Raw genomic sequence first — 12396 nt, forward strand, 5'->3', positions numbered from 1 at the left:
GTGCCCCATTAGGGTTCCTGTGTCCATTTCTTTATCAGTTCACTTTTTTTTATTAAATTCAGGTAACTTAGACAAGATAAGGGCCAACTCATAGTAGGGATTCGAACCGAGAGCCTCCAGGTTAGCAGGCTTGCATATTAATAGCAACCCTAACCGGATCTAAAGTTTTCTTTTAGACGACGGTTCCGAAAGGTCATTGATTCGGTAATCCTTTGCCATGAAGCTGTTAAATAGAGGGTGCTAAGCGTGCTAATACTGTTCTACTTCTCATAGCGTTAACTCTATCCCCACGAACTGAACTCCCGTTCTTACGGGAGTCGGACTCCTCGGATTCCAACAGAAGCAAGTCTTTGGCAGTCCGCAAGGATAAACACTTACGCATGTCATAATAAATCGTGATCATGGAGAGACGGCAAAGTCAGTTAGAAGTTTTATAACAACATATGTTTACGTAACAGCCACATTGACCAGCTCGTTTAGAACATTTTATCACGTTTAAGTAATTCTACGATAACTATAAATATTAAATGGTTATTCTAAAAATAGAAAAAAAATACTTATTGGCATGAAAAGTGTACTCTTATTCTCCCTCATCTGCAGCTGTAATTCATTTAACCAAAGTATATTAACACGCCAATGTTGCCGATGTTCTTGGGCCTATAAAAGGGGATAGAAGAATAGGACATGCGAAACTTGTGGTTAAAACTTCTCCTGGTAACCATGTGTACCTTTAATTTATTTTAAAAATAAATAAATACACTTCCAAAGCAAATAAATAACTTCGCAGATTTCGCAACTGAATTGCTTATGGCGAAGCGGGGTGGAGAGGTATAGTACCACATTTAATGAAGGACACAATGTATATTTCCACTGTTCTTTATACATTGTGTTCTTCATTAAATAAACATGAAATTCCACAAAGTTGAGCCATGAACAATTGAAGGTATTGTACCTGTTCTTAAATACCACAGTTGGTGCTTCGTATCCGCTTAGGAGTAGTAGTAGTAGTAGTATTTAGGGGAGGCGACTGACAGCTGAGATCATTTGCGCCATAAGGGATGGACAGGAAAGGATGGATGGTAAAGAGAAACCGGGCGTCGGCGTTAGCCTACTCCTTACGAAAGGCCCCAAGGGGTCCGCAGCTTTACGCCCCATCCGACGGACGGCGCACTCACTCCAAGTGCCCTCCACAAAGCACCTCTAGTAGGGATCGAGATACCACTGAAAAATATTCAACACCGCCGGAATTTGAACCCGGGCCCTCTGGGTGGGAAGCCAGTACGAAAGCCACCGCACCATTTCGATCCTCGTCTCAGTCCTCGTCCTCATTCAAAGTCTAGATCGCTAAATTAGTCGTTTAAAAACCTTACGTTTTATACTTAAAAGTACGTTTGTTCCCTCTTCGGTTCCGGTGGAGTGCACCACCAGTAAATAAAGGCTAACAATAAAAAGAAATCGAGCTAGGACGTTCACTTTGGTCTGATTTTTTAGGCTTATGTAAGCATGAGAGGCTTAAAAGACCTAAAAACAAAATAGTAACACTTTTTTCGTCGATTTTCTTTCATTTAATTCACTTAATTTACCCTTATAAACCTAAAATTTCTTTTGAAAACAGCATTTTCTTTGACCTCAAAGGAGATTTTTCTTTAATTCCAAAGACGCTTAGGTTAAGTATATTTCTGAGCAAATACGAGAACTTTATTCGTATCGCTTCCTAGCTCGTATCAGCCCATTTCTGTTCATATCCTACTTTTTAAAATGCTCAAACCTGTTTATATTTTACAAGATAAAAAGAACAAATGTGGATAATATTCCAGGTGGGTAGTCCCACAGATAAGTATTTTTGGTGCGTGAGATATAAGAGTACATGTTCTATATTCTTTGCAAAAGGCACATTATTAGCAAACTATAAAAACTCCTAAAATTATTCGTAACTTGAAGAGAAATGACTTTTTATGAAGGCTTTTTGCACGTACGACTGAACTTAAAAATTAAGAAAATCGCATTTATTTCACAGTATATAATTACTTAGCACCTGAATTCAGTTATGCACAATTTAACTGAAGTTAAAGGGAACTGAAAAAAACAGCGTCGAATAGCCTCTTGTTGGTGCCTACTTTTACCAACTGAAAAGAATATTTTCTTTAGTTTCCTCCAAAAAAATCTCCTCTCGTAAAAAAACCTTATTAATATAATTTAGATAAGAATGTTCTACAACCTAAAAATTAACTATATCAGAATATTCATAGCAATTAAGAGGACTATGAGCTTGAAATAATATACTTTGACCTTAGCGATGCTTTGAAACGTCTATCTTCCAATTACACTTGCCCCGCAAAACAGTATTAACTGAGGTACAAGGTCCCGTTTCCCGTAGCCATAATTCTCTTCAAAAATCTTTCGGCTAATTCAATTCAACCATCTATATTCACATTAAACCAATAATTGGTTAACACTCGATAGAGAAAAAAATAAAAAATACCTCTAAGGTGCTCATCAAAAATGATGCCTTTGGTGATCGCAGATACGTATAACTAAAAAGAGAGATAAGGGCGATAGCAGTGGTTACCGTAGAATCTAGTCATTGTATTTCTTACGCAATACCCCTCCATGAAGGCATATTACGTAATCTGGAATAAGTACACAATCCACAATCAAAAGTAGCAGAGGTGATTGACGGTGATTTGCATGTAATTCTTAAGTGCATATTAACTTTGTACGGCTATTATGAAACAGACCACTTAGTATTAATGTTCTCATTTGTAAAAAAAATCATATGGAAAAGCAATGTAAAACATTAGTGGACTAATAACACTGTTAGCAAATCTAAAATTATTCCAAAAATGACTCCGAAATGATCGCATAGGGTGTACCTGTGAAAGTATGATGCACACCTAGAACTACACTACTTATATCTAAAGCCTATTCTTTATACACAGAATATACATATTTCTATCGCAAAGAATTGCACTGTTGAATTTGTAGGCAGAACTTAAAACGACAACAGAAGGATCGCGTATGTTTTCTTATACATGTATTTTTCTGCCACTACATATGTCATGTTATGTCCTGCCCTTCACGGGAACAAACAAATTTCGTATTTGTCTACAGGCACAAGTTCGAAAATCCCAAATGCCAATGCCGAAAATTCAATTACTCATGAACTCCTAATGATCGCGCCTAACAATCACGCATCCAATTCGCCTCAAAGTCACAATTTAATGTCTAACCTTGTAACATATTTGTGAATGAGAAAAGGTGCTGAGCCACGAGTTTCCGAAGGTGAAACCCACGCCTACCGTTAACTCATCACTCTTACTGTTTTCTCGCTGTTGAAAGAAAAGTAAGTGAGGTTGAGTGATTCAAATGCAAATAATTTACTTCGTCGGAGCATTCAAATTCTGTGCAGTATTCGATGAGTCATCATGATTCGATGAAATTCACGAAGGAACAGGATCCACCTTGGAATCCGTGAACGAACTAATCACTGTGACCTCCGTGATTTTTAGCAAACTCATCAACAGCAATGAAATGAAATTCGGGTTGACAAGGCAATGTCAAAAAATGAAAAAGATCGTGAATAAGCATGTTTGCGAATCCAGTGTAGGTGATTGACACCATTAACCAGTGACCATATCATTTTCATCCCCTTGAAATGCATCAAAATTCCAATTCCGATGTTCATCGATCCACCTAAAATGTGAATAATAAGTTTTTTTAGCTATTTGAACGCAATGACGGTAGTGCACAACACAGTCTAAGACTTCCCCATATATAACACCGGATAAATGCAAGGATCCTACGCAGCGATTAATAGAAATGGTCAAACAAAAATGTAGTGGAATGAAAGATCCATTTCAATGGTAGGCATTTTTTCAGTTTACAAATGAAACTCAAAACGAAGAAACGTATTTCAAGATACAGCGAAGAGAACACTATAGCTGAGGAAAAGGAAAATGCTACTCAAAGTATATGTTTACAACCGGAAAAATCGTAGTGAAGCTTAATTGATAAAAATTTCCGGGGTTGGATTAAATACTTTTTGAATAGTCGGGTAGAAAGAGAGGTCATCTTTTATCTAGGACTTTTTTATTCCTACTTTACGTTAACGACATTGACTCCGTAGTAACTAGTAACATATGTTAATTTGCCGACGATGCATTTGGTTTATCGTGATATCTGTGATCCTGAGGACACATTAGCTTTTTCAGATGACCACAATGCTATATAACGCTGGTGCGACACTTGACAATTAGAATTAAACTTTAAAAAGTGCGTAGCCATAAAATTTTTGGAAAAGGAGCAATTCCCTCCCGAAGGCCTACGGCATCAAGATCACCGATTTGGAAAGTGTCGGAATGGACTCTATTAAATACCTATGCGTTACCCTCAATCACGACCTCTCCTGGGTGAAACAAACGGGGAATACAGGACTGTATGCGGACAAGCCGACAAAAATTTTGGATTTATTAGAAGAGTACTGGGTAAATGTGAAAAAAGGTCGCAGAGAAATGTTATATTTCGCTGGTTAGGCCTCATTTAGAATATGTGTATGCTCCTAGTATATGGGATCTTTATGAAGTTGAATTGATTGCCGAATTGGATCGCGTGCAATGTAGATGAGCTAGATTTTTAAACCGTTGTTATGATAAACTTAGAAGCGTATTCAAAATATTAGGCTGTGAATCACTCACGGAGCGAAGGTTAAATTACAGATTACATCTCTTGCATAAAGAGGAAGGGCATCTCTTTAGCAATGATGTTGAAAATGTATTATTACCCCCATCGTACTACGGTAGGAGAGATCCTGTCAATAAAATTCGCGATATTAAGTGTAGAGCAGATAGTTTATGATGTCATTTTTTTCACGAACGAGAAGGGATCAGAATAAAATTATCCGACCACGGCAGGGCCATATTCGGGTCAAAATTATTCTGGTGTGTATTTAGTGTATTCACCCCATGCCACACACCCTAGCGGTGGCTTTCAGGGTAGTAAAATAACTAAAATAAAAGTCTTTTACGTATAACCAGCCATTGAATCGCTGTAAATAATTTCCTATCATTAACTTTTACAAGAAATCTTTTTCATCTTTCCATTTTCCTTTTGAATTCCTTATCGTTGTTCTGATTGACGGGGTGGCCACAAAATTTCAAGGAAAACATTTCAGGAGATTTCCAGGCCTTCCAGACTAAGGTTCGAACATTTCCAGCTGTTTTTTCCAAATTTTATAACATAAATGCGCTCATTACACCATGATAAAAATATCGACTTTTAGATAATTTAGGCCTCATATTCTCCATAAAAACAAGCGTAACACTTTTGAATTGAGATAGTTTCTTTCTATGATGAAAAACATTTTTATAGGCTTTGGGCATATCGATTGGGTTAAACTGGAGGGAAGCGCACTCCGCAATAGCGTTGCAACCACTATTGCTACTACTAAGAAAATTTTCATAAAATTTCCCGAACATTTCTTTAATGTTTCAGGACATTTGTTTGCGTATTTCGAGGCTTTTCCAGGCACTTTCGAAATTCAGAAATGCCCTGATGTTCCACGTTGATTGCGGAAATTAATTTCGCATCCCCGTACACAAGTCTCAACACTGTCATATCGTTCGGGGCACGGGACGAAGAATATAGCTTTGTACTTCCTTACGAAATGATTACGTCCGAAAGTACTATATTATATTATACGACTCGTATATTACTTTACTGGTTAATGGATGCGTGAAGATGATATCGGTAACGATGACAACATTATCGGCTTTTATGGGCCACGAGATAAAAATCCGATACTTCCGAGGAAGAAACTATATTGCTTCTCCCACTCGTTCACTTCCTCACTAACTATAACAAAATCCTCCAAAAATTTAATAATTTCGTAAGAATATCTTCAGAATTAGTAGGATATCAGAGAAAGTTCGATCCAAGTCTTTTTCTCTTGTCGCACCCGAATGCAGTTGCACACATACCGACCAAACCGTCTCCAATAAGAATTTTAATTCATTAGGATTTTTTAATCATAATAACTTAGTGACGTTCTAAAGCAATTACGTCGCTTTCTCCTTCACAACTTTGTTCGATACCTCCGATTTTCATATTAAAGGAAGCAATTCTACCGCTTAAAATGTTAAATAAAAGCTCCGTAAATCGGAAGAAACGTTGGTTCGTACTGGGGCCAACGCCCAAATAGCATTGTTATAAATTTCACGATCAAGCCGTCGATGCATTTCATTGTGAACATGTACAAAATACATCTAAATTTATTATTTAAGGAGAAAGGTGAGCGGTAAGATCGGCTTTAAACACATTTTCGTCTCTGTTTCGGTGGCTTGCTGGCAGGTGGTCATCAAGTGGAACCATTAGTGGAATGAGGTCTTAACATTACTTGAAGTGAATTAGAAAGAGGATTTTGACGTCAAAATATATTTCACGGGCAGCTGCTTTAAAGTATTGCATCATCCACCCTAAATAAATAATCATCCTAGGGAACTCAAGCACGAGGCTAAAGACTTAATATTTCCAACAGTTCTTATCATCACCACATTTAAGCAATAATCTGAATATCGCAACTTGACATCCATATCCAAAACAGGACTCGAACCGCATGCTACCTGGAACCCACCCGATCGAATCCTTTACACTCTAATCGTTAACAAGTCGACCATTACATCTGACATAAGCACATACCAGGTCATTCACGGCATATTCTGAATTTTTATGGAGATGGGTTCCTGCCAACACATTATTATCGTGTTGTGATTCTATTGCAGATAAAAATCATCAAAAAATCCTAAGAAGATCACATATCACCCGATTCTCGTGGGTAATCAGGAGCGACAAATCCGCCCCAGTCATTCCAAACGGACAGAAAAATGATCAACTTCGACGAAATCCTGGAAGAAGTTGGAGGATTTGGACAGTACCAAAAATGCCTGTCTCTGACGTTCCTTCCAGTGATGTTTGCGTACACCTCCATATACTGCGGCCAGATATTTTTCGCTCACACCCCGGAGCATTGGTGCCACGTGCCGGAGCTTGACTACTTGCCACAAGACATCCGACGATCCGTGGCCATTCCTCTTGATGAGAATGGCCGCTGGAGCCGGTGCACCATGTACGACATCAATTTCGAGAGAGATGCGCACGGGCAGGTATGATCGCGGCGCGGTCGTATTTCTCTCCATATTTCGTAGAAACTGAACTCGAAATGTGTATGACATGAACAAATTGATCTTCAGTTAAAATAAATATTATTGTTTCGGCTTCCTACTGAAGAATTTTGCCCAAGACAATCCAATAAGACTGTTAACAGGCCTTGAAAAGAATCTATGAATATGATTCCTAAAAATTAAAACTTGTTGCCATTATTACTACGATAGTTTTTGATTAGCTGATTGTTTTATAAAGTGGATACTTGTTTTACTCATTTAAGTTTAAATTAATTTTTTTCATTGGTATTATTAAGCATTAATATAAATTCATTTATTATACTTATTAATAATTATTTTCCAGGTTGAATACAATTTTTCACAGCATTGGCCAATGGTATCTTGCAAAAATGGGTGGGAGTATGACCTGAATGCAACATTTGCAAGCATTGTCTCAGAAGTAAGTTTTTTGGATTTTTAAAGAAAATTTTGGCAAATTTCCATTGCTAAGTTTACACTTGGTTCTATGAAATACACTTGACCTCATGAATATTTTATCAAATATTGGCTTCCAAACAATTGGTTTAAAGAAACCAAAATCTTACTGCCACTCTGTACTCAGCATCAAAATTATCATCACAATTAAGTATACACAGGATATTAGAAATGAAACCACTTATCATTAAATAAGAATTCTAATTGATGGCATTTAAAAGGATGAATTTATCAATTAATTGCATATGATGCTACAATCTTGTACATTACTGGGCAATTATCCATTTATCTTAACACATATAAATACATAGAAATGTAGGGAAAAAACAAACGATAAAGTAACTCACAGCATAGTGATATAAATGAAGTGAGTTCATTGCATGATACTGCCAAAATAATGACATGCAATATGCAATCACAGTTGATAAAATTTTCAAAAATGTTTACCATAGGTAAACTTATATTTAAAAAAACTAGTTTAAAATATAGGATCCACCCTTATGGGTTATAGAAATAATTATGAAGCCTCAAGAATAAGTCAACCCAGATTATTTTATAAAATTTAAAGTGATAATATATTATAACGATTAAGAGATGATATAAGATAAGAGTATATAATATTAAGATATACAGGGTGCAGCAACATAACTTTCTTTTTTATTAAGCAAAACCTCTTTAAAAAGGAAGTAATGTTGCCCCACCCTATATAATGATAAAAGAGATAAAGATGCATAATGTGAACAATACTATGATCAAGAGATAAAAGGAGTCTACTCTTTTGGTTAATTCCTACTCAAGTTTTTCCACATTTTGGTACATCAGAACAAAATATTTTATCGGCATTCAAAGCTGACATATGTTGCTAATAATAAATTGATATTAATAAAAATCAAATTAATAGTCACCATTATGACAAATAGTTTAGAGAAATAAAAATTAATCGAAGACAGTAACTACGAAGAGCACTCTGGCCGTGTGATTTCAAACTAAAGATGTAACCAAGGTTAATCAAGAATATCTTTCTCCCCAGCCAACTTCCCTATGCATAATATATATTTCATGCAACAATCAAAAATCCTTGGAACAAAAGACCATTGTGTCAGAATTCAAGGAGCCAATCCACTTAACTATTGGATGAATCTGATCATGATTTATATTTTGCATAGTTTTTTATCTATTTTCATATTTTGAATAGTTTTTTATTTATTTATATTATTTTGCTTTGTGTTATAGTTTTGTATAAACTGTGACTTTTCTAATATTAATGATTTCCTTCCATCCATTCTCTTCATTCCCCATCTTCATTTAATTTAAATTATTGAATAAATTATTATATTTATACATAAGATGCAGGGTAGGCGCTGCCTTCAAGTGTGGAAATTACATTTCAGGTTATTACTCTGAGATAAGTAATTATTTGCCTATGGTGTCTACTGCCCATGCCATCTGCACGAAGCTGCAATGTGTATTCCCTGAAATATTATTGGAGAGATTTGTTTAAGTAAGAACTCTTTCACTCAGGGTCAGCTTTACCCAGGCAGCAAAACAGCAGCTATTCAGGGCATCAACTTACTGAGGGCCACTCACAGCCCCCATCCTCTTAGAATATTTAACTGCATTTATACATGAGAGGTTGGCACCGCATAACTCTCCCTCCCCCGTCAGGAAACTGTTCCATCAGCTTTGCTACATGAATTTTGCTTTCAAAATTTTTCTAAACATTAATTCAAATAGGAATGTATTGTTCATAAAATTAAAGAGCTTAAAACTCTGAATTAAGTACTTTTATTATACAATCATCAAATAAGAGGTCATAACTAACTCTATCAAGTTCTCTGTAATATTAGACACAATTTTTTCATTAATTTGGTATCATAGCATCGCACTTGATATATTAATTTTGAGACCTATGATTTATTTATTTCTGCTATCACACTTACTTACCTACATATTTAGTTGAGTAGTCTTGAATAATGTATGACCATTAGTTTCAATTCACAGTTTAACAAGGTCAATCGATTAGTTACTAAGCTAATGTAGAATAAGTTGCATATTCATTTAAAATGCTTACATTTCCCAATGCCCTTGACAGATGAACTGGGTGTGCAATGACAGTTGGCGCCCAGCAGTCGGTCAGGCTTCATTCTTTGTAGGAGCAACTCTGGGAAGCATAATCTTAGGGGCAGTTGCAGACAAATGGGGGAGAATACCATCTCTGGTTGCAGCTAATACTATTTCTGCTGCAGCTGGAATAGGAACAGCATTCATACCAACTGAAAACTCAATGTCATCGGAGGAAGACATATCTTTTAGTCTCAATAGTTCACTTCATTCTGATAAGGCTTCATTAGCTCTTAATCGACAAAATTTCACAATGCAAGCATTAAACAATTTACCAATCTCTCCTTTTTCACTGTTTTTGCTCCTAAGATTTATGACTGGATTGGGATATGATGCTTGCTACATGATGGCATACATTTGCAGTAAGTAATCATTATTTTAAAGCCTAAAATTATATTCTAGTATACATAAATAATACCAATATTTATAATTACATGAGATCACACATATAAAAATGTACAAACTGTAAAACATTGAATTTATGCTTTCACAGGGATCAATGAAAATGTGTAAAATCAAGTTTATTTAAAATTAAGTTTAGAGTAAAAATATTTTTAAAATCTATTTTCATGTTTTAGCATTGAAAAATCGAATCTTATGGGATAATGATAAGGAAACAAAAAGTACAAATATGTTAATACAGTCAGCAACAGTAAATGGTAATAAGACCAAACAATAAAACTTTGAAGTATGATTTCTCATGTAAAAGTTCCCTATATTTATGTATATTTCTTGTATAATTTTCAGCTTCTGCTAAATTTTCAATTTTCTTTTCTTTAAAACTATGTAAAGCAGTCACCCAATTGAAAAAATTGACAGGTATTTAAGTTCAGTTAACAAATGTAGCACATGTTTAGGGAGTTTTAATTACTGCTCCAGACAAACACCGCAAAATTTTACACAGTTCAAATTACCACCCAGGCACATAAAGAGATTAAAATTTCAAAATTTGATTAAGATGCACCATTATTCCCAATTTATTTGCAAAAACTAATTGCAATGAAACAATATACATTACTGAAACATACTGCTAAGAACAAAACCTGCATATCCATAGTTTATAGAAATAATTAGATTCAGATGCAGAACAAAGTTTTTGACTAAAATAATCATGCATAATCATTACTTTTTGAGGATAGTCTTTCACAAGTAATATTATATATTTCTAATATTATTAAGAATAACTACCTACATACTTATCGCTGATTATAATTTTAATGCCTACATACTAATTTATGAGATATTCTTGCAGAATGCACCAAATCACTGCCTACTTAGTTCCATATTTTACTAGCTAGGAGGATAAACGAGATATTATGAGTGCTTGCTGGCTTTACTTCAAACTGATAAGAAAGAGAAAGCATTTTTTTCTAAGATCAATGTTTACTACCTAATTCTCAAAAAACACATGCAGCATCTAAGTATCCTTAAGTCCCTAACAAAACAATGTTTACATGATGCCCTGTGAGTAGATGATATCTAAGTTGAAATATTATGTCCTTGCAGTCTATCCACATATTTGAATGAGAAGCAAGCAAATACTTTGTAAAAATAAGTTTTTATCACTGAAAAATTCAGCTATGTCATTTTTCCCAAATGTAATTCTATTCAAATTAGAAAGATAAGGTGGTCATGATGGTACATTGAAAGTATAAAAGCATTAAGCTAAAATAACACCTGATAATTAGGATTAGCATGTTTGTTTCATTTCCCTCCATTACTTTCTCATTCTTGGTCCAAGCATATGGCAGGGTAGACAATCTATAATGTTGAGCAACATATCAGACATTACATTCAAGCATGGAAATATGGTTTACTTGATTTTCAGAGAGAGAAATAAAGGAGAATTTTGTTACAGCAATAGGATTGATGACAACTTTTAAATACTTATTGTTACACTTATTTTAGGCAGAAACATTACCATGTTCTTAGACCTATAAATTTTAAATTTTATAGAATGTCTGCACATATTGCAGAGTTAATTTTGTAAATGAAATTAGTTCTTGAATGCACCTTACTGCTTGTAGAAAGCTAGAATGTTTATTCTATTTTAATTTCTTAGGAAACTTCACAAAATAAAACACGATAATAAATAGCATAATTAAATATGCAGGGATAATCTTTGCCATTAACTGTATGTTTAACACTTTTTGAAAATAATATTAATTAGAGTAAGAATTAATAATTAAGAATTATCAATATTGACCTAGCTTCAGTATTCTAAAAAAAGGCATGGTGCAGTTCTCAATGAAATATCCCTATATAGGGATATTTATTTTTATTCCTATGTATTGCATGTCTACAAAAGCAACATATGCAAAACTACCTCCATTTGTGGATATAAAAATACATTTTTCACTAATACTTAAACATAAAAATGGTTTTTGTGGGACCTAGACATAGTTACTGGTTGCTATGATGATGGTCATGTGGTTATTTATAAAGAATATATCAACAATTTTATCAATGTTCATGCAGAGGTACCTACCTACTTTGATATCTGTAATTCTATCACTAAATATCTAATTAAAGGCAGTGCCTGCCTACTTCCTTCCCAAGCTGTTTCCAAAAACTATAGCAAAATGCATAATAACCAAAAGCAAATGGATAAGGATAATCACTAATA

The 12396-nt window shown here is 34.8% G+C and overlaps 1 protein-coding gene across 3 annotated transcripts in view; it reads left to right on the forward strand.

Annotated features, from left to right (window-relative positions):
- Positions 1–12396, forward strand: part of LOC139690601 (organic anion transporter 3-like) — a 32139-nt gene that overhangs the window by 12342 nt on the left and 7401 nt on the right. For all 3 annotated transcript variants that reach the window (XM_071588082.1, XM_071588084.1, XM_071588083.1), the window contains exons 2-4: positions 6777–7157; positions 7519–7614; positions 9742–10132. In XM_071588082.1, the coding sequence (XP_071444183.1) occupies positions 6879–7157; positions 7519–7614; positions 9742–10132 (766 nt within the window). In that variant the 5' untranslated portion in view covers positions 6777–6878. The remainder of the gene's footprint in view (positions 1–6776; positions 7158–7518; positions 7615–9741; positions 10133–12396) is intronic.

Source organism: Hetaerina americana, unplaced genomic scaffold, assembly GCF_022747635.1.
Source record: "Hetaerina americana unplaced genomic scaffold, ioHetAmer1.1.p SCAF_3, whole genome shotgun sequence".
Taxonomy (NCBI): Eukaryota; Metazoa; Arthropoda; class Insecta; order Odonata; family Calopterygidae; genus Hetaerina; species Hetaerina americana.